This window comes from Oncorhynchus nerka, linkage group LG26 (assembly GCF_034236695.1).
Source record: "Oncorhynchus nerka isolate Pitt River linkage group LG26, Oner_Uvic_2.0, whole genome shotgun sequence".
Taxonomy (NCBI): domain Eukaryota; kingdom Metazoa; phylum Chordata; class Actinopteri; order Salmoniformes; family Salmonidae; genus Oncorhynchus; species Oncorhynchus nerka.
The window spans coordinates 44072238-44100173 of NC_088421.1; the positions used below are offsets into that span (position 1 = coordinate 44072238).

General features: G+C 47.4%; 2 protein-coding genes across 2 annotated transcripts in view; both read right to left on the bottom strand.

The window, feature by feature from the left end:
* Positions 1–27936, bottom strand: part of LOC135564763 (cytokine receptor-like factor 3) — a 133086-nt gene that overhangs the window by 97206 nt on the left and 7944 nt on the right. The gene's annotated exons all lie outside the window — the stretch shown is intronic.
* crlf3 (cytokine receptor-like factor 3) lies at positions 831–11545 on the bottom strand. The gene is made up of 8 exons (XM_065010974.1): positions 11458–11545; positions 8133–8226; positions 7515–7692; positions 6778–6835; positions 4224–4388; positions 2617–2755; positions 2411–2523; positions 831–1372 (listed from the first exon to the last, which is right to left on the bottom strand). Exons 1-8 carry the CDS (start codon positions 11543–11545, stop codon positions 1104–1106), a joined length of 1104 nt encoding a protein of 367 aa, XP_064867046.1. The 3' UTR covers positions 831–1103.

A 27936-nucleotide genomic window follows, 5' to 3' on the forward strand; every position in this document is an offset into this window, starting at 1 on the left:
CCCACTAAACAAATAGTACGAGGCCAGGATAGCGCCCCCACTAAACAAATAGTACGAGGCCAGGATCGCGACCCCCCACTAAACAAATAGTACGAGGCCAGGATCGCGCCCCCCCACTAAACAAATAGTACGAGGCCAGGATGCGACCCCCCACTAAACAAATAGTACGAGGCCAGGATCGTGACCCCCCCCCCCCCCCACTAAATAAATAGTACGAGGCCAGGATCGCGACCCCCACTAAACAAATGTTACGAGGCCAGGTCCCCCACTAAATAAATAGTACGAGGCCAGGATCGCGACCCCCCCACTAAACAAATAGTACGAGGCCAGGATCGTGACCCCCCACTAAACCAGTACGAGGCCAGGATCGTGACCACCCCCCACTAAACAAATAGTACGAGGCCAGGATCGTGACCCCCACTAAACAAATAGTACGAGGCCAGGATCGTGACCACCACCCCCCACTAAACAATCGTAACCCTCGAGGCCAGGATCGTTGCCCCCCAACTAAACAAATAGTACGAGGCCAGGATGACCCCCCACTAAACAAATAGTACGAGGCCAGGATCGCGACCCCCCACTAAACAAATAGTACGAGGCCAGGATCGCGACCCCCCCCCCCACTAAACAAATAGTACGAGGCCAGGATCGCGACCCCCCACTAAACAAATAGTACGAGGCCAGGATCGCGACCCCCCCCACTAAATAAATAGTACGAGGCCAGGATCGCGACCCCCCCACTAAATAAATAGTACGAGGCCAGGATCGGACCCCCCCACTAAACAAATAGTACGAGTACAGATTAATGTATGAGACAATATACAAACGTATTTAAAAAATAAAATTGAGTACATTTATTTTGGTTTCTTGTAAATGTAATGAATTGAGGGTTATTCGTTGATGTAAAAATCTAAAATGTACTGTTTTTTAAAATTATTTTGGGGTTGAGTTCATGAGAAAATGCACACAACAAAATAGGGTCCCTGCTAAAAAAAGTTTGAATAGCAGGGGTTGATTTGGGACAGGACAACTCCAGCAGACAGGACTGTTACCCTGCTTGTCCCTTTGTGTTGACTGACAGGTCTGCTGTCCAATCAGCAGCCTCAGAACACCAGCACCTTCCAACCAGGGTGGGCTAAGGAGCAGCCAAAGAACAGGCAGTCCACCCCTTGGTCCAGCAGCCAATCAAACACCACTTCCCGGTTCCCTGAGCCAATCGTAACCCTCAGCTTGAAGTTGCCTCCGTCGCTAAGGTTGTTGTTGTTGCTAATAGGAAGTAGGTTGACCACTTCCATATCGAAGGTCACAGCAGAGCCGAGGGTGATGGAAGGCAGCTGGTTGGTCATCTCTTTACCGTTGACAAACACTGCTCCTGGAGGGGAGAGAGAGAGAGAGAGAGAGAAGGATAAAGAGAAGAGGGAGAGAGAATAGGGATAAAGAGAGAAAAGAGGGGGAGAGAGAGATAAGAGGGATAAAGAGAGAGAAGAGGGATAAAGAGGGGGAGAGAGAGAAGAGGAGAGAGAGGGGAAGAGAGAGAGAGAGAAGAAGAGAGAGAGAGAAGAGGGAGAGAGAGAGAGAGAGAGGGAAGAGAGAGAAGAGGGATAAAGAGAGAGAGAAGAGGGGAAAGAGAGAGAAGAGAGAGAGAGAGAGAAGAGAGAGAGAGAGAGAGAGGAGAGAGAGAGAGAAGAGAGGGAGAGAGAGAAGAGGGAGAGAGAGAAGAGAGGAGAGAGAGAGAGAAGGGGGAGAGAGAGAGAGAAGAGGGGGAGAGAGAGAGAAGAGGGGGAGAGAGAGAGAGAGAGAGAGGGGAGAGAGAGAGGGAGGGGAGAGAGAGAGAAGGGGAGAGAGAGAGAGAAGAGAGGATAAAAGAGAGAAGAGGGAGAGAGAGAGGAGAGGGAGAGAGAGAGAGAGAGGAGAGGAGAGAGAGAGAAGAGGAGAGAGAGAGAGAGAAGAGGGGAGAGAGAGAGAAGAGGGAGAGAGAGAGAGAAGAGGGATAAAGAGGGAGAGAGAGAGAAGAGGGGAGAGAGAGAGAGAGAGGGAGAGAGAGAGAGAAGAGGGGGAGAGAGAGAGAGAAGAGGGATAAAGAGAGAGAAGAGGGGGAGAGAGAGAGAAGAGGGAGGGAGAGAGAGAAGGGGAAGAGGGAGAGAGAAGAGGGGGAGAGAGAAGGGGAAGAGGGAGAGAAGAGGAAGAAGAGGGAGAGAAAGAAGAGAGAGAAGAGGGAGGGAGAGAGAGAGAAGAGGGGGAGAGAGAGAGAAGAGGGGGAGAGAGAGAGGAAGAAGAGGGAGGGAGAGAAGAGGAAGAAGAGGGAGAGAAAGAAGGTGAGAAAAAAATCTTTAAGTTTTGCTAACTTTTAACGCTGCTGCTACTCTGCAATTGTACGCTTTACCAAAATAAAAAGTGATTGTGAGCGTACCGTTGGTGGAGATGCAGACGGCCTGGTCCCTCTGCAGAGACTCCGCCTCTCCCTCACACCCCACACACACCCCGATACTGTCCCGCTTGTCCACCTGGCCCGTGGCAGAGATCCTACGCAAGCACACAGAACACACATTAATCACAGCATAACATTACGCTACAGATTGTGATGGAGAGAGAGAGAGAGGGAGTGTGTGTACTGACTTGAAGGTGAGCGTCTGTCCACAGAAGTAGGTCGGAGCGTTGGAGTAGAGAACCCCAGCTTTAGAGGGGGACGAGTCACTCCGCATGGCGATGTTCCTTCTACTGCTGAGGATGTAGCCCTCACTGCCTGGACACCACTCTGGAACACACACACGGTCAGAGAAACACACACACACACACGGTCAGAGAAACACACACACACACGGTCAGAGAAACACACACACGGTCAGAGAAACACACACACACACGGTCAGAGAAACACACACCACCGAGAAGAAGACAGAAACCATGACAACAGTACATCTTCAGTCGAGGCCGACTGCATTTCAACAGGTCTGGCTCCAGGAGACACACCTTCTCACGCCACAGACACTGAGACACAGGAGATGAGACAGGATGTTGAGTGATGCCAGAGAGGACGGTGCTTTACTGACACCAACAGCACGGGAGATGAAATTACAAGCTAGGTAGCTAGTGTGTGCTAAGTAGCTAGTGTGTGCTAAGTAGCTAGTGTGTACTAAGTAGCTAGTGTGTACTAAGTAGCTAGTGTGTACCAAGTAGCTAGTGTGTGCTAAGTAGCTAGCTGCACAAGCAACAATGGTTAACATTACACCCTGGACCAGAGCTAGTGCCCTGACTATTATGTGCCTAACACACTGATGCCCTGGACCAGAGCTAGTTCCCTGACTATGTGCATAACACACTGATGCCCTGGACCAGAGCTAGAGACTCACGATACACGAGACCAACAAACGTCTACAGGTTACACGAGCACACACCATCAGAGACACAGAAATACCATCAGAGACACAGAAATACCATCAGAGACACAGAAATACCATCAGAGACACAGAAACACCATCAGAGACACAGAAATACCATCAGAGACACAGAAATACCATCAGAGACACAGAAACACCATCAGAGACACAGAAATACCATCAGAGACATACTTTGAGGTTCGTAGACCACGCTGTGTCAGCATGCAGAACCTGGAGCTGAACGCATCACCCTGTATCTGCTTCAGGTGTCTGTGTTTACTCTGGGGGGAGTTTACCCTGGGGTGTGTTAGTTTACCCTGGGTTGTGTGTTTACCCTGGGTTGTGTGTTTACCCTGGGGTGTGTGTTTACCCTGGGGGGGGGGTGTTTACCCTGGGGTGTGTGTTTACCCTGGGGTGTGTGTTTACCCTGGGGTGTGTGTTTACCCTGGGGGGTGTGAGTTTACCCTGGGGGGTGTGAGTTTACCCTGGGGGGTGTGAGTTTACCCTGGGGTGTGCGAGTTTACCCTGGGGTGTGCGAGTTTACCCTGGGGTGTGTGTGAGTGTTTACCCTGTGGTGTGTGTGTTTACCCTATAGTGTGTGAGTGTTTACCCTGTGGTGTGTGTGTTTACCCTGTGGTGTGTGTGTTTACCCTATAGTGTGTGAGTGTTTACCATGTGGTGTGTGTGTTTACCCTATAGTGTGTGAGTGTTTACCCTGTGGTGTGTGTGTGTGTTTACCAAGTCGTGTGTGTTTACCCTATAGTGTGTGAGTGTTTACCCTGTGGTGTGTGTGTGTTTACCCTGTGGTGTGTGTGTGTGTTTACCCTGTGGTGTGTGTGTGTTTACCATGGGGTGCCAGTGTGGTGTATCCTGTCTGTGGGACGCTCCAGGGGCTCCACTCGGTACGTCCCTCCCCCCGGGCACACACCCTGAACAGATGATCAGTGTGGGGGTCCAGGTGTAGGACCAGGAACTCCTGCTCCGGCCCGATGTAGGTGTCCTCGTACTGACCTGAAGGGGAAGATACCAAGGTTAGGACCATCAACTACCATTAACAAAGCACTATTCTAGTAGAACGTACTATTCATATGATAAAGTACTATTCATATGATAAAGTACGATTCATATGATAAAGTACTATTCATATGATAAAGTACTATTCATATAAAGTACTATTGATATTATAAAGTACTATTCATATGATAAAGTACTATTGATATGATAAAGTACTATTCATATGATAAAGTACTATTCATATGATAAAGTACTATTCATATGATAAAGTACTATTCATATGATAAAGTACTATTCATATAAAGTACTATTCATATGATAAAGTACTATTCATATGATAAAGTACTATTCATATGATAAAGTACTATTCATATTATAAAGTACTATTCATATGATAAAGTACTATTCATATGATAAAGTACTATTCATATGATAAAGTACTATTCATATGATAAAGTACTATTCATATAAAGTACTATTCATATGATAAAGTACTATTCATATGATAAAGTACTATTCATATGATAACGTACTATTCATATGATAACGTACTATTCATATGATAAAGTACTATTCATATTATAAAGTACTATTCAATTCAAACGTATTATTCATATTATAATGTACCATTCATACAATTACATTTTATAATATATTTCACGTTATAATATGATATAGTATTAATATTATTAAGCTCTATTAATAAAGTAGTACTAATATGTAATTCTGTGGTTAGGACAACATATCCACAGGCCCAAACAGATTCATGGGATCAGGACTGGTCCCTTTGTTGCACTGAGAGACAGTCGCCGGTCCCTTTGTTGCACTGAGAGACAGTCGCCGGTCCCTTTGTTGCACTGAGAGACAGTCGCCGGTCCCTTTGTTGCACTGAGAGACAGTCGCCGGTCCCTTTGTTGCACTGAGAGACAGTCGCCCGGTCCCTTTGTTGCACTGAGAGACAGTCGCCGGTCCCTTTGTTGCACTGAGAGACAGTCGCCGGTCCCTTTGTTGCACTGAGAGACAGTCGCCGGTCCCTTTGTTGCACTGAGAGACAGTCCCTTTGTTGCACTGAGAGACAGTCCCTTTGTTGCACTGAGAGACAGTCGCCGGTCCCTTTGTTGCACTGAGAGACAGTCGCCGGTCCCTTTGTTGCACTGAGAGACAGTCGCCGGTCCCTTTGTTGCACTGAGAGACAGTCGCCGGTCCCTTTGTTGCACTGAGAGACAGTCGCCGGTCCCTTTGTTGCACTGAGAGACAGTCGCCGGTCCCTTTGTTGCACTGAGAGACAGTCGCCGGTCCCTTTGTTGCACTGAGAGAGTCGCCGGTCCCTTTGTTGCACTGAGAGACAGTCGCCGGTCCCTTTGTTGCACTGAGAGACAGTCGCCGGTCCCTTTGTTGCACTGAGAGACAGTCGCCGGTCCCTTTGTTGCACTGAGAGACAGTCGCCGGTCCCTTTGTTGCACTGAGAGACAGTCGCCGGTCCCTTTGTTGCACTGAGAGACAGTCGCCGGTCCCTTTGTTGCACTGAGAGACAGTCGCCGGTCCCTTTGTTGCACTGAGAGACAGTCGCCGGTCCCTTTGTTGCACTGAGAGACAGTCGCCGGTCCCTTTGTTGCACTGAGAGACAGTCGCCGGTCCCTTTGTTGCACTGAGAGACAGTCGCCGGTCCCTTTGTTGCACTGAGAGACAGTCGCCGGTCCCTTTGTTGCACTGAGAGACAGTCGCCGGTCCCTTTGTTGCACTGAGAGACAGTCGCCGGTCCCTTTGTTGCACTGAGAGACAGTCCCTTTGTTGCACTGAGAGTCCCTTTGTTGCACTGAGAGACAGTCGCCGGTCCCTTTGTTGCACTGAGAGACAGTCGCCGGTCCCTTTGTTGCACTGAGAGACAGTCGCCGGTCCCTTTGTTGCACTGAGAGACAGTCCCTTTGTTGCACTGAGAGGTCGGTCCCTTTGTTGCACTGAGAGACAGTCGCCGGTCCCTTTGTTGCACTGAGAGACAGTCGCCGGTCCCTTTGTTGCACTGAGAGACAGTCGCCGGTCCCTTTGTTGCACTGAGAGACAGTCGCCGGTCCCTTTGTTGCACTGAGAGACAGTCGCCGGTCCCTTTGTTGCACTGAGAGACAGTCGCCGGTCCCTTTGTTGCACTGAGAGACAGTCGCCGGTCCCTTTGTTGCACTGAGAGACAGTCGCCGGTCCCTTTGTTGCACTGAGAGACAGTCGCCGGTCCCTTTGTTGCACAGAGAGACAGTCGCTGATTTGTGATGGTTTTATTAAAACATTCCGACTTAGATTATTATAATAATTTTGAATAAATACGATTGATATACCATCACAAAGAAATGAATATGTTCTGAGATATTATATCATTTTTGACCTGGGTACTGACCAGACACTGAGCGACGATACTGCAGACGGTAGTCCTGCACCGCAAACTCATCATCCACCTAGAGAGACACAGGGAGAGAGACAGAGAGAGACAGAGACACAGAGAGACACAGAGACAGAGACACAGAGAGAGACAGAGAGACAGAGAGAGAGACACAGAGAAAGACACACAGAGAGAGAGAGAGAAAGACACACAGAGAGACACAGACACAGAGAGACAGAGACACAGACACAGAGAGACAGAGAGAAACAGAGAGAGACAGAGAGACAGAGAAACACAGAGATGTTATGAAACACACACCCCCACAGTACAGTGTACTAGTTAGTTAATATCAGTGTGAAAACACCTGTAGAGTGTGTGTGTGTCCTCACCTTACACCAGCGTACTAACACACTGCCAGGTCTCTCCTGGAGCTCCTCTATCTGAACTCACCTTACACCAGCGTACCAACACACTGCCAGGTCTCTCCTGGAGCTCCTCTATCTGGACTCACCTTACACCAGCGTACTAACACACTGCCAGGTCTCTCCTGGAGCTCCTCTATCTGAACTCACCTTACACCAGCGTACTAACACACTGCCAGGTCTCTCCTGGAGCTCCTCTATCTGAACTCACCTTACACCAGCGTACCAACACACTGCCAGGTCTCTCCTGGAGCTCCTCTATCTGAACTCACCTTACACCAGCGTACCAACACACTGCCAGGTCTCTCCTGGAGCTCCTCTATCTGAACTCACCTTACACCAGCGTACCAACACACTGCCAGGTCTCTCCTGGAGCTCCTCTATCTGGACTGGAGGGTGTGAAGAGACTGATCCGTGTCGTGACACTCTGTCTCTCACCGCGTACAGCAGAGAGTCATCCAGCTGGGCAGACACACACGGCACGTCTACTAACACTGGTACCTCCGGGAGGCTGAGACACACACACACACACACACGGTTCAAATAAACACACACACACACACGGTTCAAATAAACACACACACACACACACACACACACACACACACGGTTAAAATAAACACACACATACACGGTTAAAATAAACACACACACACCACACACACACGGTTAAAATAAACACACACACACACACACACACACGGTTAAAATAAACACACACACACACACACACACACACACACACGGTTAAAATAAACACACACACACACACACACACACACGGTTAAAATAAACACACACACACACACACACGGTTAAAATAAACACACACACACACGGTTAAAATAAACACACACACACACACACACACACCGAGTTAACCTTTACATTGTCGTCTTAAAGTTATGACATAGTGAAAGAGAGTACGACAACTCCCTCTCTCTCCTTCACCTGTCCAGATGGATCTGAAGGGCCTTCTTGGTGAAACACCCCAGCAGGTCCTCCTTCTCCCCCAGACCACAACGGATAGCTACCTCACCTGGAGACAGGGGGAGGGATTAAAACCTTTAATCAGTGTTTAATTACAGTATGACTCATTACAGTATGAATCATTAAATAGGAGATTACTGAGGAGGAAGAGGACAGGAGAAACATGATTCTGATGGTACTGAGGAGGAGGAGGAGAAACATGATTCTGACGGTACTGAGGAGGAGGAGAAACATGATTCTGACGGTACTGAGGAGGAGGAGGAGAAACATGATTCTGACGGTACTGAGGAGGAGGAGGAGGAGAAACATGATTCTGATGGTACTGAGGAGGAGGAGAAGAGGAGAAACATGATTCTGATGGTACTGAGGAGGAGGAGGAAGAGGAGGAGGAGAAACATGATTCTGATGGTACTGAGGAGGAGGAGGAAGAGGAGGAGGAGAAACATGATTCTGATGGTACTGAGGAGGAGGAGGAAGAGGAGGAGGAGAAACATGATTCTGATGGTACTGAGGAAGAGGACAGGAGAAACATGATTCTGATGGTACTGAGGAAGAGGACAGGAGAAACATGATTCTGATGGTACTGAGGAAGAGGACAGGAGAAACATGATTCTGATGGTACTGAGGAAGAGGAGGAGGAGAAACATGATTCTGATGGTCCTGAGGAAGAGGAGGAGGAGAAACATGATTCTGATGGTACTGAGGAAGAGGAGGAGGAGAAACATGATTCTGATGGTACTGAGGAAGAGGAGGAGAAACATGATTCTGATGGTACTGAGGAAGAGGAGGAGGAAGAGGACAGGAGAAACATGATTCTGACGGTACTGAGGAGGAAGGAGGAGGAGAAACATGATTCTGATGGTACTGAGGAGGAGGAGGAAGAGGAGGAGAAACATGATTCTGATGGTACTGAGGAGGAGGAGGAAGAGGAGGAGAAACATGGTACTGAGGAGGAGGAGGAAGAGGAGGAAGAGGAGGAGAAACATGATTGACGGTACTGAGGAGGAGGAGAAACATGATTCTGACGGTAATGAGGAGGAGGAGGAGAAACATGATTCTGACGGTACTGAGGGAGGAGGGAGGAGGAGAAACATGATTCTGACGGTACTGAGGAGGAGGAGGAGGAGGAGGAGATTCTGAGGAGGAGGAGGAGGAGAAACATGATTCTGACGGTACTGAGAGGAAGAGGAGGAGGAGAAACATGATTCTGACGGTACTGAGGAGGAGGAGGAGAAACATGATTCTGACGGTACTGAGGAAGAGGAGGAGGAGAAACATGATTCTGATGGTACTGAGGAAGAGGAGGAGGAAGAGGACAGGAGAAACATGATTCTGATGGTACTGAGGAAGAGGAGGAGGAAGAGGACAGGAGAAACATGATTCTGATGGTACTGAGGAGGAGGAGGAGGAGAAACATGATTCTGATGGTACTGAGGAGGAGGAGGAGAAACATGATTCTGATGGTACTGAGGAGGAGGAGGAGGAGAAACATGATTCTGATGGTACTGAGGAGGAGGAGGAGGAGAAACATGATTCTGATGGTACTGAGGAGGAGGAGGAGGAGGAGAAACATGATTCTGATGGTACTGAGGAGGAGGAGGAGGAGAAACATGATTCTGATGGTACTGAGGAGGAGGAGGAGGAGGAGAAACATGATTCTGATGGTACTGAGGAGGAGGAGGAGGAGGAGAAACATGATTCTGATGGTACTGAGGAGGAGGAGGAGGAGGAGAAACATGATTCTGATGGTACTGAGGAGGAGGAGGAGGAGGAGAAACATGATTCTGATGGTACTGAGGAGGAGGAGGAGGAGGAGGAGGAGAAACATGATTCTGATGGTACTGAGGAGGAGGCGGAAGAGGAGGAGAAACATGATTCTGATGGTACTGAGGAGGAGGCGGAGGAGAAACATGATTCTGATGGTACTGAGGAGGAGGCGGAGGAGAAACATGATTCTGAGGTACTGAGGAGGAGGAGGAAGAGGAGGAGAAACATTCTTCTGATGGTACTGAGGAGGAAGAGGAGAAACATGAATCTGATGGTACTGAGGAGGAGGATGAAGAGGAGGAGAAACATGATTCTGATGGTACTGAGGAGGAGGAGGAGGAGAAACATGATTCTGATGGTACTGAGGGAGGAGAGAGGAGGAGAAACATGATTCTGATGGTACTGAGGAGAGGAGGAGAAACATGATTCTGACTGGAAACATGATTCTGAGGTACTGAGGAGGAGGAGGAGAAACATGATTCTGATGGTACTGAGGGAGAGGAGGAGGAGGAGAAACATGATTCTGATGGTACTGAGGAAGAGGAGGAGGAGGAGAAACATGATTCTGATGGTACTGAGGAGAGGAGGAGGAGAAACATGATTCTGATGGTACTGAGGAGGAGGAGGAGGAGGAGAAACATGATTCTGATGGTACTGAGGAGGAGAAACATGATTCTGATGGTACTGAGAGGAGGAGGAGGAGAAACATGATTCTGATGGTACTGAAACATGATTCTGAGGAGGAGGAGGAGGAGAAACATGATTCTGATGGTACTGAGGAGGAGGAGGAGGAGAAACATGATTCTGATGGTACTGAGGAAGAGGAGGAGGAGAAACATGATTCTGATGGTACTGAGGAGGGAGGAGAAACATGATTCTGATGGTACTGAGGAGGAGGAGGAGAAACATGATTCTGATGGTACTGAGGAGGAGGAGGAGGAGAAACATGATTCTGATGGTACTGAGGAGGAGGAGGAGGAGAAACATGATTCTGATGGTACTGAGGAGGAGGAGGAGGAGAGAGGGAGGAGAAACATGATTCTGATGGTACTGAGAAGAGGAGGAGGAGAAACATGATTCTGATGGTACTGAGGAAGAGGAGGAGGAGGAGAAACATGATTCTGATGGTACTGAGGAGGAGAAGAGGAGGAGAAACATGATTCTGATGGTACATGATTCTGATGGGAGGAGGAGGAGGAGGAGGAGAAACATGATTCTGACGGTACTGAGGAGGAGGAGGAAGAGGAGGAGAAACATTCTTCTGATGGTACTGAGGAGGAGGAGGAGAAACATGATTCTGATGGTGTGTAGGAGTCATAATAATTTGTGAGGTGATTATATTATTATATTAGTCCTGTTACACACAGTGTGGAAAGAAACATGTGATTTTGCATATCCCTACTCCCCTGAGACAGTCTCAGGGAGTGGGGTCTGACCATGGTCAACATGATTAAGTGCCTTGCTGAGGAGGGCTCCGAGGATTTGAACCAGGCGTCCCTCCGTCTATCTGATACCTCACCCTGAGGAAGCAGGTCTGCAGTGTTGACTCCGTGTTCTATGAGTTTCTGGCAGTCGTCCAGCGGGAACGCTGTCCTGCTCGATGACATCCACCTCGCTAAGGAGCATGATTCAGACGCTCCGTCAGGAGGAGGTCACAGCCGTCTGGAGGAGAAATGACATCAACCCCTCTCTGGCCTGAGACGGCTGCCTTTGGGAGGAGAGGAGCTGAGAGGAGGAGAAACATGGTTCTGATATGCTGGAAAAGGAGGAGAAACATGATTCTGATGGAGAGGAAGGAGGAGAGAAAGCATGATTCTGCCTGGTACCTGGAGGAAGAGGAGGAGGAGAGGAACATGATTCTGAGGACTGAGAGAGAGGAGGGGGAGAGAAAGAGAGAGGAGGGAGAGAGAGAGGGGGGGGGAGAGGTTCAATTGATATGCTAACTTTGTACCAAAAATGCTAAAACACTGTTTCCAAATTGTAACCAGTCCCCCAACGGAACAGGAAGCTGGTGGTTAGTCGAGCAGTGAAACTTAGTCTCTGTTTCAGTTCCTCTTAACAGACAATCATGCTGAGCTGAACTCCTGTCATTATGAAACTACTAGACTGTCTCAGTCCCAAATGGCACCCTTAGTGTCTTTATAGTGTACTGGTGCTCGGAGAGGAGGAGGGGCCCATACTGAGGAGGAAGGGCCAATAGAGCTCTGGTCAAAAGTAGTGCACTATGAGGGAGCTTTTGGGACACACCCATTGACTGACAACCTCCTCTCACTGATGACTCTGACTAGAGAGAGAGAGACCAGAGAGAGAGCTAGAGAGAGAGAGACAGACCAGAGAGAGAGACCAGAGAGAGAGAGGCCAGAGAGAGGAGAGACCAGAGAGAGAGAGACCAGAGAGAGAGAGACCAGTGAGAGAGAAAAGAGAGGACCAGTGAGAGAGAGAGACCAGAGAAAGAGAGACCTGAGAGAGAGAGAGACCAGAGACCAGTGAGAGGAGACCAGTGATTCTGATGGAGACCAGTGAGAGGAGAGACCAGTGAGAGAGACCAGATTCTGATGGTAGAGAGACCAGTGAGAGAGACCAGTGAGAGAGACCTGAGGACTGAGGAAGACCAGTGAGCGAGAGAGACCAGTGAGCTGAGAGAGAGAGAAGGAAACAGAAGAGCAGAGGAGCTGCACTGATAAACAAGAGAAAAGAATAGTTGGATGAGGATGGAAAGACCTACATAGAACACTATCAGAGATCAGTGTGTTTGGACAGCAGGACACAGGAAATGCCTCACTGGAGCCATTGCATCACTTCCTGGTGTCTATCAGGTGGAGATAAGGGCAGTATCCTAAATGACACCCTATTCTCTATATAGTTAACTCATTTTGACCAGGAGAAAAGGTAGTTCACTATGTACTGAGGAATAGGGTGCCATTTGGGGTGGCCAAACATCATGTATATTTTGGGACGAGTGAAGGATGGGAAAGCTAATATTGTCATCTGGAATACAATGACATGTCCACTGGGAGTAGAGGGCATACAGGCTGGGGAGAGAGAGATAAGAGGTACTGAGGAGAGAGAGAGAGGAGTTAGAGAGAGACAGACAGAGACCAGAGGATGACAGACCAGAGAGAGAGAGGAGGGAGAGACAGACCAGAGATGAGTACTGACCAGAGGAGAGAGGAGACAGACCAGAGATTCTGACAGACCAGAGAGAGAGACAGACCAGAGAGAGAAACAGACCAGAGAGAGAGGAGAGAGAGAGGAGACAGACCAGAGAGACAGAGGAGGAGACCAGAGAGACCAGAGAGAGACAGACCAGAGAGAGAGACAGAGAGGAGAGAGACCAGACCAGAGAGACAGAGACCAGAGAGAGAGACCAGAGGAGAGAGACCAGAGAGAGAGAGAGAGACAACTACAGGATGTTTTGACTCCCTCTCTTCCAGGCCAGAAGTATCTAAGGCACACACACTGCTCACGGATGTCACGCCATCCTGGTAATCTGTGTGTGTGACAGAGCAGCTTTTCCTGCCTGCCTCGTCTCATATTACAGTGTGATGACTCATCCCTGGGGAAGAGGGGTTATGGGAAAAATGGCCCAAAACTGGACTCTACAGCTGGGAAAGGAGAGAGATGTGTGCCAGATAATGGGGTGGGAACAGTGGGCCCAGAGAGCAGCAGAACAGAACCATTCTGTAGATAAAAGTGTCCGTTTCAATTCATTGATAACTTTGGCGTTCTCTCTGTTATATAGAGGGTACTACCCGTTCTCTTGGTTATACAGAGGAGGTACTACCCGTTCTCTTGGTTATATAGAGGGGTACTACCCGTTCTGATGGTTATAGGAGAGGGTACTACCCGTTCTCTGGTTATATAGAGGAGGACTACCCGTTCTGATGGTTATATAGAGGGGTACTACCCGTTCTCTTGGTTATATAGAGGAGAAACCCGTTCTGATGGTTATAGGAGGGGACTACCCGTTCTCTTGGTTATATAGATGGTACTACCCGTTCTCTTGGTTATATAGAGGGGTAGAAACATGTTCTCTTGGTTATATAGAGGAGGGGAGAAACCCGTTCTCTTGGTATAGGAGAGGAGGAGTACTACATGATTCTCTTGGTTATATAGAGGTACTACCCGTTCTCTTGGTTATATAGAGGGTACTACATGTTTCTTGGTTATACTAGAGGAGGTACTACCCGTTCTGGTTATATAGAGGGGACTACCCGTTCTGACGGTTATAGGAGAGGAAGAGGTACTACCCGAAACATGGTTATCTGAGGGTACTACCCGTTCTCTTGGTTATATAGAGGGGTACCACCCGTTCTCTTGGTATAGGAGGAGGGGAACCCGTTCTCTTGGTTATATAGAGGGGTACTACCCGTTCTGATGGTTATAGGAAGAGGGTACTACCCGATTCTCTTGGTATATGAGGTACTAGGAGGTTATATAGAGGGGAAACATGTTCTCTTGGTATATAGAGAGGGGGTAGAAACATGATTCTCTTGGTTATATAGAGGAGGAGAAACTACCCGTTCTGATGGTATATAGAGGAGGGTACTACCCGTTCTCTTGGTTATATAGAGGAGGACTACATGATTCTCTTGGTTATACAGAGGAGGAGTTCTCTTGATTATATAGGAGGGGAGAAACATGATTCTCTTGGTATGAGGAAGAAGAGGGTAGAAACATGTTTCTTGATGGTAGATGGGGAGGTGTTTAGGGGAGAAACATGATTCTGATCCTATTCTAGAGGGAGAGGTGAGGTGTATAGAGGACGGACCGTTAACCCATGATTCAGTAGATGGGTACTGAACCACAGAAGTAGTTGTTTTATACACATGATTCTTTCACCTGCAGGACACGTCAGCTGGAGGAGAAACATTCTCTGGTACTGGGGGGAACTGAGACAGAGGTTTTAAACAGGATTTTAGACCATTCTGAGGAGGAGAGGAGGAAACACCTGTTTTCAATAGATGGTACTTTTAATAGAGGGAGTTGGACGACTCCGCCCCCGGTTGGCCAATGACGTGTTGACCCCTCTCTCTCTCTTTTCATATACCTCTCTGTTTTGACTTTTAGATGGGGAGGAGGGGAGGGGAGGAGAAACCTATTTGTCTGTTTTACTTCTGAGGGGGTACTGAGGAGGAGGGGAGAGGTCTCTCTCTCTCTTTTCATGATTCTTTGTCTGTTTTACTAGAGGAGGAGAGGAAGGGGAGGAGGAGAAACATTCTTCTGATGTTTTACTGAGGAGGGAGGAGGAGAAACCTCTTTGTCTGTTTTACTTTTAGAGGGGAGAGGGAGGAGGAGGATGGAGGAGGAGTCTCTCTCTCTTTTCATATACCTCTCTTTTCTGATTTTACTTTTAGGAGGGGGAGGGGAGGAGGAAGGGAGTCTCTCTCTCTCTTTTCATATACCTCTTTGTCTGTTTTACTTTTAGAGGAGGAGGAGGAGGAGGAGGGGAGTCTCTCTCTCTTTTCATATACCCTTCTGTCTGTTTTACTTTTGAGGAGGAGGAGGAGGAGGAGGAGAAACTCTCTCTCTTTTGGTACTGACCTCTTTGTCTGTTTTACATTTTGACGGTACTGAGGAGGAGGAGGAGGAGAAACATGATTTTGTCTGGTACTGAGGAAGAGGAGGAGGAGAAACATGATTCTGTTTTACTGAGGAGGAGGAGGAGGAGGAGAAACATGATTCTCTTTTTGGTACTGAGGAAGGAGGAGGAGAAACATTTTAGACGGTACTGAGGAGGAGGAGGAGGAGGAGTCTCTCTCTCTCTTTTCATATACCTCTGTCTGTTTTACTTTTAGAGGAGGAGGAGGAGGAGAGGAGGAGAAACTCTGATTCTGATGGTACTGAGGAGGAGGAGGGAGAAACATGATTCTGATGGTACTGAGGAAGGAGGAGGCTCTCTATCATGATTCTGACGGTACTGAGGAGGAGGAAGAGGAGAAACATGATTCTGATGGTACTGAGGAGGAGGAGGAGGAGAAACATGATTCTGATGGTACTGAGGAAGGAGGAGGAGAAACATGATTCTGACTGGTACTGAGGAGGAGGGGGAGGAGAAACATGATTCTGATGGTACTGAGGAGTGATTCTGATGGTACTAGGAGGAGAAACATGATTCTGATGGTACTGAGGAGAGGAGGAGGAGGAGAAACATGATTCTGACGGTACTGAGGAGGAGGGGAGGAGTGCATGATTCTGATGGTACGTGGAGGAACAGGGAGTACAGGGAGGAGAAACATGATTCTGATGTGTTGAGGAGGAGAGGAGGAGAAACATGATTCTGATGGTACTGAGGAAGGAGGAAGAGGAGGAGAAACATGTTCTGAGTGGTACTGAGGAAGGACCCAGAGGAGGAGAAACATGATTCTGATGGTACTGAGGATTGAGGGAGGAGGATGAACATGATTCTGACATAGGTATTCCTCTTGAGGAGGAGGAGGAGTGGAGTGTGAAACATGATTCTGATGGTACTGTGGAAGAGGGGAGAAACATGATTCTGAGTGGGTCTAGGGTGAGGAGGAGGAGAGGTGATTCTGATGGTCTGAGGAAGGAGGGATAAACATGATTCTGTCTGGTACTGAGGAGGAGGAGGAGGAGGAGAAACATGATTCTGATGGTACTGAGAGGAGGAGGAGGAGGAGAAACATGATTCTTTTAATACTCTGAGGAGGAAGGAGGGGAGAAACATGATTCTGACGGTACTGAGGAGGAGGAGGAGAAACATGATTCTGATGGTACTGAGGAAGAGGAGGAGGAGGAGAAACATGATTCTGATGGTACTGAGGAGAGGAGGAGGAGAAACATGATTCTGACGGTACTGAGAGGAGGAGGAGGAGAAACATGATTCTGATTTTACTGAGGAGGAGGGAGGAGGAGGAGGAGAGTTTGTCTCTCTCTTTTCATGACCTCTCTGTCTGTTTTACTGAGGAGGAGGAGGAGGAGAGAAACATCTCTCTCTTTTCATATACCTCTCTGTCTGTTTTACTTTTAGAGGGGAGAACAGGATAGGGGGAGGGAGTCTCTCTCTGAGTTTCATAACATGATTCTTTGTCTGGTACTGAGGACAGAGGAGGAGGGGGGAGGGAGTCTCTCTCTCTCTTTTCATATACCTCTCTTTCTCTGTTTTACTTTTGAGGAGGGGAGGAGAGGAGGGGAGTCATCTCTCTCTTTTCATATACCTCTCTATCTCTGGAGGAGGAGAGGGAGAGAGGGAGTGAGGAGGAGGAGTCTCTCTCTCTCTTTTCATATACCTCTCTGTCTGTTTTACTTTTAGAGGGGAAGAGGAGGAGGGGGAGGGGGAGTCTCTCTCTCTTTTGATATACCTCATCTTCTGTTTTACTTTTAGAGGGGAGAGGGGAGGAGGAGGGGGAAAACACTCTCTCTGAGAATACCTCTATCTCTGTTTTACTTTTAGAGGAGCAGGAAATAACAACATCGTTTACAATTAGCCTGAAGGGGGGGGGAGGAGGGAGAGGGAGGGATTCTGGGAGGAGGAGAGAGGGAGAGAGGAGGAGGGAGAGGGGAGGCTGTGACATCTTCTGATACTAGATGAATGGTCCTGGTCTCGGCTGTGCAGTCTTTAGTTCCGGATTATTGCTAATTGATTTATCTGAAAAGGTCGACCGAACATGATTTTTCAACACCTGATACTGAACAGGAGAAACATGAGCTGGTGGTTGTAAAGTTTAATTTGTGAGTCTTCAATATTCCCAGGTAAGTTTTAGGTTGTGTTATTACACACAATTATAGGAGGATTTCTCTCTCTACCATTTGCATTTCATACTACCTTGACTGTCTGGATGTTCTAATAGGTACTTTAGCCTTGCCAAAGCCTAATCTCTGGTGTCACAGGAAGGCCATAAAGATCATCAAGGACAACAACCAGAACCACTGCCTGTTCACCCCACTATCATGCAGAAGTTGCGAGGTCAGTGTTCTAGGTTCAAAGCTGGGACAGAGACTGAAAAACAGCTTCTATCTCAAGGCCATCAGACTGTTAAACAGCCACCACTAACATTGAGTGGCTGCTGCCAACACACTGACTCAACTCCAGCCACTTTAATAATGGGAATTGATGGGAAATGGTGTAAAATATATCCTAGCCACTCTTAAACAATGCTGCCTAATATAATGGATACCCTACATTATTAATCTCATATGTATACGTATATACTATACTCTATATCATCTACTGCATCCTTATGAATACATGTATCACTAGCCACTTTAACTATGCCACTTTGTTTACATACCCTACATTACTCATCTCATATGTATATACTGTACTCAGATACCATCTACTGTATCTTGCCTATGCCAGTCTGACCATCACTCATTCATATATCTTTATGTACATATTCTTTATCCCCTTAGACTTGTGTCTAGAAGGTAGTAGTTTTGGAATTGTTAGAGATTACTTGTTGGTTATCACTGCAGAGTCGGAACTAGAAGACAAGAGAGAGCTACACTGGGAGAGGTTAACATCTGCTAACCACTTTGACAAATAAAATTTGATTTGATAGGCTTGAAGTTATAAACAGCTCAATGCAGGAAGCTGGCGAAGAGCTGCTGGAAAGCAGGAAAGTGCTGTTTGAATGAATGTTTAACAGCCAATGCATGCCTACCAGCTCAGTCAGACTGTCTATCAAATCATAGACTTAATTATAATATAATAACACACAGAAATACGAGCCACTGGTTATTAATATGGTCAAATCTGGAAACTATCAGGGAGGAAAACAAAAGCGTTTATTCTTTCGGTGAAACTATAGGAACCGTCGGTATTTTTTGGGGTGGCATCCCTAAATCTTAATATTCTTGTTACATTGCACAACCCTCAATGTTATGTCATAATTATGTAAAATTCTGGCAAATTAGTTTGCAACGACAGCGGCCCAAACTGTTGCATATACCTGGACTCTGCTTGCACTGACCAGAGAAATGACACAATTTCCTAGTTAATATTGAGAGCTAACATGAATTTCTTTTAACTAAATATGCAGGTTTAAAAATATAGACTTCTGTGTATTGATTTTAAGAAAGGCATTGATGTTTATAGTTAGGGGACAGTGAGCGATTGTGCTTTTGTTAAATCATCCCCCGTTTGGTGAAGTAGGCTGTGATTCGATGATAAATTAACAGGCACCGCATGATTATATGCAACGCAGGACAAGCTAGTTAAACTAGTAATATCATCAACCATGTGAGTTAACTAGTGATTATGTGAAGATTGATTGTTTTTTATAAGATAAGTTTAATGCTAGCTAGCAACTTACCTTGGCTGCTTGCTGCACTGATAGTCAGCCTGCCAGCAGGCCTCTCGGGGATTGTATTTTTTTATTTTACCTTTATTTAACCAGGCAAGTCAGTTAAGAACAAATTCTTATTTTCAATGACGGCCTAGGAACAGTGGGTTAACTGCCTGTTCAGGGGCAGAAGCAGATTTGTACCTTGTCAGTTCGGGGGGTTTGAACATGCAACCTTCTGGTTCTGAGTCCAACTCTCTAACCACTAGGCTACCCTAACCGCCCCCATTGCAATGTAATCGGCCAGAATCGGTGTCCAAAAATGCAGATTACCGATGTGTTATGAAAACTTGAAATGGGAGCTAATTAATCGGCCATGCCGTAGGGAACCTTAATGTGAATGAGGGTTGGACCAGTGTAGTTGTGTTGTTACCTGTTTGCGTGAGGTTGGACCAGTGTAGTTGTGTTATCCCCCTGTTACCTGGTTGGACCAGTGTAGTTGTGTTGTTACCTGTTTGCGTGAGGGTTGGACGGTGTAGTTGTGTTAATACCTGTTTGCGTGAGGGTTGGACCAGACAGTAGTTGTGTTACCTGTTTGCGTGAGGTTGGACCAGTGTAGTTGTGTTGTTACCTGGTTGCGTGAGGGTTGGACCAGTGTAGTTGTGTTGCGTTGCGTGAGGTTGGACCAGTGTATATAGTGGTTACCTGGTTGCGTGAGGGTTGGACCAGTGTAGTTGTGTTGTTACCTGGTTGCGTGAGGGTTGGACCAGTGTAGTTGTGTTACTACCTGTTTGCGTGAGGGTTGGACCAGTGTAGTTGTGTTAATACCTGTTTCGTGAGGGGTTGGACCAGTGAGGTTGTGTTGTTATGTGTTTGCGTGAGGGTTGGACCAGTGTAGTTGTGTTACTACCTGTTTGCGTGAGGGTTGGACCAGTGTAGTTGTGTTAATACCTGTTTCTACAGGTTGGACCAGTGAGTTGTGTTAATACCTGGCGTGGGTTGGACCAGTGTAGTTGAACAGAACCATTCTGTAGGATATAGTTGTGTACTACCTGTTTGCGTTTCCATGAGGGTTACCTGTTTCAGTTGGACCAGTGAAGTTGTGTTACTACCTGTTCTCTTGGTTACCATAGGGTTACTACCTGTTCTCTTGGTTACCAGTGTAGTTGTGTTACTACCTGTTTCTGAGGCTTGGATAGTGAGGGGTGTTACTACCGTGGTTGGACCAGTATAGTTGGTTAATACCTGTTTCGTGGGGGTTACCAGTGTAGTTGTGTTAATACCTGTTTGCGTGCTTGGCTGAGTCCATGTAGGCGTTGTTGTAGTTCGCTCCTGTAATTCTGAGCTGCTTTATATCTCCTTAGCCTCCTGCAGCAACGCCTCAGCTTATATAGACATCCTGCTGTACCGCCTGGCTTACACACACACACACACACACACACACACACACACACGTTCACACGTCATTAGCGGATGTACTACCGTGTCCCTGTGGTCTGATACTCTTCTCTGACAGCGTTCAGACTGGAACGTGTACTATTTCCCCTGATGTCAGTTTGACGCTCTGCACCACCACAGTACTACAACAAGGAGGGTTATACAGACAGCAGGTACTACCAGACTGCAGTTATATAGAGACAGTAGCTTGTAGACCAGACAGACAGTGTTAGATAGAGACAGTGTACACCAGTTCTCTTGAGTATAGACCTTGTAGACCCAGACTGCAGTGAGAAGAGACAGTAGCTTACACCAGACTGCAGTGAGAAGAGTAGTAGCTTGTGGACCAGACTGCAGTGAGGAGAGACAGTACTTGTACACCAGACTGCAGTGGTTAGAGACAGTAGCTTGGACCAGACACAGTGAGAATCAGTAGACAGAGGCAGTGAGGAGAGACAGTAGCTTGTAGACCAGACTGCAGTGAGAAGAGACAGTAGCTTGTAGACAGACAGAAAGCAGTGAGGAGAGACAGTAGCTTGTAGACCAGGCAGACAGTAGTGAGGAGAGACAGTAGCTTGTAGACCAGACTGCAGTGAGAAGAGACAGTAGCTTGTAGACAGACAGTAGCTTGTAGACAGACAGAAAGCAGTGAGGAGAGACAGTAGCTTGTAGACCAGACTGCAGTGAAGAGACAGTAGCTTGTAGACAGACAGAAAGCAGGAGGAGAGACAGTAGCTTGTAGACCAGGCAGACAGTAGTGAGGAGAGACAGTAGCTTGTATACCTCAGACAGACAGCAGGAGGGACCAGACAGACAGCAGTGAGGAGAGGGAGAGCTTGTAGACCAGACAGACAGCAGTGTAGACCAGCTTGTACACCAGACAGCAGTGAGGAGAGACAGTCTCTTGTAGACCAGACAGACAGCAGTGAGGAGAGACAGTAGCTTTTAGACAGACAGCAGTGAGGAGAGACAGTAGCTTCAATAGACCAGACAGACAGCAGGGAGAAGAGACCGTAGCTTGTACACCAGACAGCAGTGAGAAGAGACAGTAGCTTGTACACCAGACAGACAGCAGTAGCTTGTAGACAGACAGCAGTGAGGAGAGACAGTAGCTTGTAGACCAGACAGACAGCAGTGAGAAAGAGAGTCTCGAGGTAGACCAGACAGACAGCAGTGAGGAGAGACAGTAGAGCTTGTAGACAGACAGACAGCAGTGAGGAGAGGAGTAGCTTCTAGACCAGACTCTTTCTCTGTTTTAGCTTGTAGACCAGACAGACAGAGTGAGGAGAGGAGCTTGGACAGACAGACAGCTTTTGAGGAGAGACAGTAGCTTGTAGACCAGACAGACAGCAGTGAGGAGAGGGAGTAGCTTGTAGACCAGACAGACAGAAGGGAGGAGAGACCAGACAGACAGCAGTGAGGAGAGACAGTAGCTTGTAGAGACAGACAGCAGTGAGGAGAGACAGACAGTACTTGTAGACCAGACAGACAGCAGTGAGGAGAGAGGGGACAGACAGACAGCAGTTGTAGACCAGACAGACAGCAGGGAGGAGACAGAGCTTGTAGACCAGACAGCAGGAGGAGAGACAGTAGCCTGTACACCAGACAGCAGTGAGGAGAGACAGTACTTGTACACCAGACAGCAGTGAGGAAGACAGGCTTGTTCACCAGACAGCAGTGAGGAGAGACAGACAGCTTTTTGCAGACAGCAGTGAGGAGAGTAACAGACAGCAGTGAGGACTCAGTCAGTACACAGACAGCAGTGAGGAGAGACAGTAGCTTGTAGACAGACAGACAGACAACAGACAGCAGTGAGAGACAGTAGCTTGTAGACCAGACAGACATCAGTGAGAAGAGACAGTAGCTTGTCCAGACAGACAGCAGGGACCTTTATTTAACCAGACAGACAGCAGGGAGGAGACAAGTAGCTATCATCACCATGACAGCAGTGAGGAGAGACAGTAGCTTGTTTACACCAGACAGCAGTGAGAAGAGACCGTAGCTTGTAGACCAGACAGACAGCAACCTGCCACTCCAGACAGTAGCTTGTAGACCAAACAGCAGTGAGGCAAGACAGTAGCTTGTAGACCAAACATTTTGAAGAGACAGGCGGAACCAGTCCAGTGGGAGAGACCAGATTGTAGACCAAACAGCAGTGAGGATGAAGTAGCTTGTACACCAGACAGCAGTGAGTTTAGACAGTAGCTTGTAGACCAGACAGACAGCAGTGAGGAGCCCCTGTGTAGCTTGTAGACCAGACAGACAGCAGTGAGGAGAGAAAGGCTTGTACACCAGACCAGTAGTTGAGAGACAGTACCTTGAGACAGACAGACAGTAGTGAGGGCCATGCAGTAGCTTGTACACCTGTTCTGTGAGGTTGGACCAGTAGCTTGTAGACAGACCTGTTACCTAGTGCAGCTTGTACACCAGACAGACCAGTGAGGAGAGACAAGCTTGTAGACCAGAGACCAGCAGTGAGGAGGACAGTAGCTTGTAGACCTGACAGCAGTGAGGAGGACCAGTAGCTGTGTTAACCACCAGACAGCAGTGAGGAGAGACCAGTAGTTTGTAGACCAGACAGTTTAGTGAGGAGAGACAGTAGCTTGTTAATACCAGTTTGCGGAGGAGACCAGTGTAGTTGTGTTGTACACTGTTTGCAGGGAGGGTTGGACCAGTGTAGTTTGTTAATACCAGACAGCAGTGAGGAGAGACAGTAGCTTGTACACCAGACAGTAGTGAGGAGAGACAGTAGCTTGTACACCAGACAGCAGTGAGGGAGAGACAGTAGCTTGTAGTTTGTACACCAGACAGTAGTGAGTTGAGACAGTAGCTTGTAGACCAGAGAGACCAGTAGCTTGTAGACCAGAGAGACAGCCAGTAGCTTGTACACCAGACAGCAGTGAGGAGACAGTAGCTTGTAGACCAGACAGACAGCAGTGAGGAGAGACAGTAGCTTGTAGACCAGACAGACAGCCTGAGCAGACAGTCAGCTTCTATAGACAGACAGCAGTGAGGAGAGACAGTAGCTTGTAGACCAGACAGACAGTAGTGAGGAGAGACAGTAGCTTGTAGACAGACAGACACACACACAGTCAGGAGGAGAGACAGTAGCTTGTAGACAGACAGACCCAGTGGTCTGAGACTCTTCACTCAGACAGACAGCAGACTGAGAACGTGTGTAGACAGACAGAAGCAGTTTGAGAGACACCACCACAGACAGACAGACAGCAGGAGGAGAGTCAGACAGACAGACAGCAGTGAGGAGAGACAGTAGCTTGTAGACAGACAGACAGCAGTGAGGAGAGACAGTAGCTTGTAGACAGACAGACAGCAGTGAGGAGAGACAGTAGCTTGTAGACCAGACAGACAGCAGTGAGAGAGACAGTAGCTTGTAGACCAGACAGACAGCAGTGAGGAGAGACAGTAGCTTGTAGACCAGACAGACAGCAGTGAGGAGAGACAGTAGCTTGTACACCAGACAGACAGCAGTGAGGAGAGACAGTAGCTTGTAGACCAGACAGACAGTAGTGAGGAGAGACAGTAGCTTGTAGACCAGACAGACAGCAGTGAGGAGAGACAGTAGCTTGTAGACCAGACAGACAGCAGTGAGGAGAGACAGTAGCTTGTAGACAGACAGACAGCAGTGAGGAGAGACAGTAGCTTGTAGACCAGACAGACAGTAGTGAGGAGAGAAAGTAGCTTGTAGACCAGACAGACAGTAGTGAGGAGAGACAGTAGCCTGTAGACCAGACAGACAGCAGTGAGGAGAGACAGTAGCTTGTAGACCAGACAGACAGCAGTGAGGAGAGACAGTAGCTTGTAGACCAGACAGACAGCAGTGAGGAGAGACAGTAGCTTGTAGACAGACAGACAGCAGTGAGGAGAGACAGTAGGGGAGATAAGAGGAGAGTAGAGGATGTCTGACGATGATGTGCAAAACAGATCAAACCACTTCCCTTTAACTGGAGGAAAGCAACCAGCCAACCAGAGAGCAGACACTAGCAGCAACCAGCCAACCAGAGACCAGACACTAGCAGCAACCAGCCAACCAGAGACCAGACACTAGCAGCAACCAGCCAACCAGAGACCAGACACTAGCAGCAACCAGCCAACCAGAGACCAGACACTAGCAGCAATCAGCCAACCAGAGACCAGACACTAGCAGCAACCAGCCAACCAGAGACCAGACACTAGCAGCAACCAGCCAACCAGAGACCAGACACTAGCAGCAACCAGCCGACCAGACACTAGCAGCAATCAGCCAACCAGAGACCAGACACTAGCAGCAACCAACCAACCAACCAGAGACTAGCAGCAACCAGCTTCAAGCAGATCGTCCCTATTCACAGTCAAGATGACTTCATAGCAGATACAAACAGAAATCCATGAGTATGACACAAAAGAGCTCTACTGATGCTATGGGTTCGAGTACAGCCTGTACCAGACCAGAACATGCTGAGGTAGTTTGGCTGAAGGTAGAGTACAGCCTGTACCAGACCAGAACATGCTGAGGTAGTTTGGCTGAAGGTAGAGTACAGCCTGTACCAGACCAGAACATGCTGAGGTAGTTTGGCAGAAGGTAGAGGATAGAGTACAGTCTGTACCAGACCAGAACATGCTGAGGTAGTTTGACTGAAGGTAGAGTACAGCCTGTACCAGACCAGAACATGCTGAGGTAGTTTGGCTGAAGGTAGAGTACAGCCTGTACCAGACCAGAACATGCTGAGGTAGTTTGTCTGAAGGTAGAGTACAGCCTGTACCAGACCAGAACATGCTGAGGTAGTTTGGCTGAAGGTAGAGTATAGAAGAAGCCTGTACCAGACCAGAACATGCTGAGGTAGTTTGACTGAAGGTAGAGTACAGCCTGTACCAGACCAGAACATGCTGAGGTAGTTTGTCTGAAGGTAGAGTACAGCCTGTACCAGACCAGAACATGCTGAGGTAGTTTGGCTGAAGGTAGAGTATAGAAGAAGCCTGTACCAGACCAGAACATGCTGAGGTAGTTTGACTGAAGGTAGAGTACAGCCTGTACCAGACCAGAACATGCTGAGGTAGTTTGGCTGAAGGTAGAGGATAGAGTACCGTCTGTACCAGACCAGAACATGCTGAGGTAGTTTGGCTGAAGGTAGAGGATAGAGTACCGTCTGTACCAGACCAGAACATGCTGAGGTAGTTTGGCTGAAGGTAGAGTACAGCCTGTACCAGACCAGAACATGTTGAGGTAGTTTGGTTGAAGGTACAGGATAGAAGAAGCTTACTTCAGTCTTCACTAAAACCTCCACCTCAAGTGCATTGTTTTCGCCCATAGACTGTCTAAAGACTGGTTTCACACACAGACTGTCTAAAGACTGGTTTCACACACAGACTGTCTAAAGACTGGTTTCACATAGACTGGTTTCACACAGACTGTATAAAGACTGGTTTCACACAGACTGTATAAAGACTGGTTTCACATAGACTGGTTTCACACAGACTGTATAAAAACTGGTTTCACATAGACTGGTTTCACACAGACTGTATAAAAACTGGTTTCACACATAGACTGTATAAAGACTGGTTTCACATAGACTGGTTTCACACAGACTGTATAAAGACTGGTTTCACACACAGACTGGTTTCACACAGACTGGTTTCACACAGACTGGTTTCACACACAGACTGTATAAAAACGGGTTTCACATAGACTGGTTTCACACAGACTGTATAAAAACTGGTTTCACATAGACTGGTTTCACACAGACTGTATAAAGACTGGTTTCACATAGACTGTATAAAGACTGGTTTCACACAGACTGGTTTCACACACAGACTGTATAAAGACTGGTTTCACACAGACTGGTTTCACACAGACTGTATAAAGACTGGTTTCACACAGACTTTCACATAGACTGGTTTCACACAGACTGTATAAAGACTGGTTTCACACTGTATAAAGACTGGTTTCACACACAGACTGTATAAAGACTGGTTTCACACAGACTGGTTTCACAGACTGTATAAAGACTGGTTTCACACAGACTGGTTTCACACAGACTGTATAAAAACTGGTTTCACATAGACTGGTTTCACACAGACTGTATAAAAACTGGTTTCACATAGACTGGTTTCACACAGACTGTATAAAAACTGGTTTCACATAGACTGGTTTCACACATAGACTGTATAAAGACTGGTTTCACACATAGACTGTATAAAGACTGGTTTCACACATAGACTGGTTTCACACACAGACTGGTTTCACACACAGACTGGTTTCACACACAGACTGTATAAAAACTGGTTTCACATAGACTGGTTTCACACAGACTGTATAAAGACTGGTTTCACACATAGACTGTATAAAGACTGGTTTCACACATAGACTGTATAAAGACTGGTTTCACACAGACTGTATAAAGACTGGTTTCACACATAGACTGTATAAAGACTGGTTTCACATAGACTGGTTTCACATAGACTGTATAAAGACTGGTTTCACACAGACTGTATAAAGACTGGTTTCACACATACTGTATAAAAACTGGTTTCACATAGACTGGTTTCACACAGACTGTATAAAGACTGGTTTCACACAGACTGTATAAAGACTGGTTTCACACAGACTGTATAAAAACTGGTTTCACATAGACTGGTTTCACACAGACTGTATAAAGACTGGTTTCACACAGACTGTATAAAAACTGGTTTCACATAGACTGGTTTCACACAGACTGTATAAAAACTGGTTTCACATAGACTGGTTTCACACAGACTGTATAAAAACTGGTTTCACCAGAGGTAGAAAGAGGAGATGGACAGGTTTTCACTAGAAGCCATCCCAGTGTACACAATGTGTCCTACCCTGCCCCCAAACACACACCTTAGTGAGGACATCTGGGAGGTTGATTGATTGATTGATTGATTTCTGTTCAAAGGGTCACGGTACGACTGTCAAACACACACAGCCACCGGGAGGGTCAGAGTTAGTATTGCATGACAACAACACCAGTGGAACCACATGACCCACTGGGCTGAACCCACCCGTTTCCCTCCAGACGGATAAAACAAAACACATGGTCTGTCCCTTAAAGAACTCCCCCTGGTAAAACGGAGTCCAGTATTTAGGGAATAGGGTGCCACTTGGGATGCAGTAGTGGTTCCATCTCCCCCTGGTAAAACAGAGTCCAGTATTTAGGGAATAGGGTGCCATTTGGGATGCAGTAGTGGTTCCATCTCCCCCTGGTAAAACAGAGTCCAGTATTTAGGGAATAGGGTGCCATTTGGGATGCAGTGTGGTTCCATCTCCCCCTGGTAAAACAGAGTCCAGTATTTAGGGA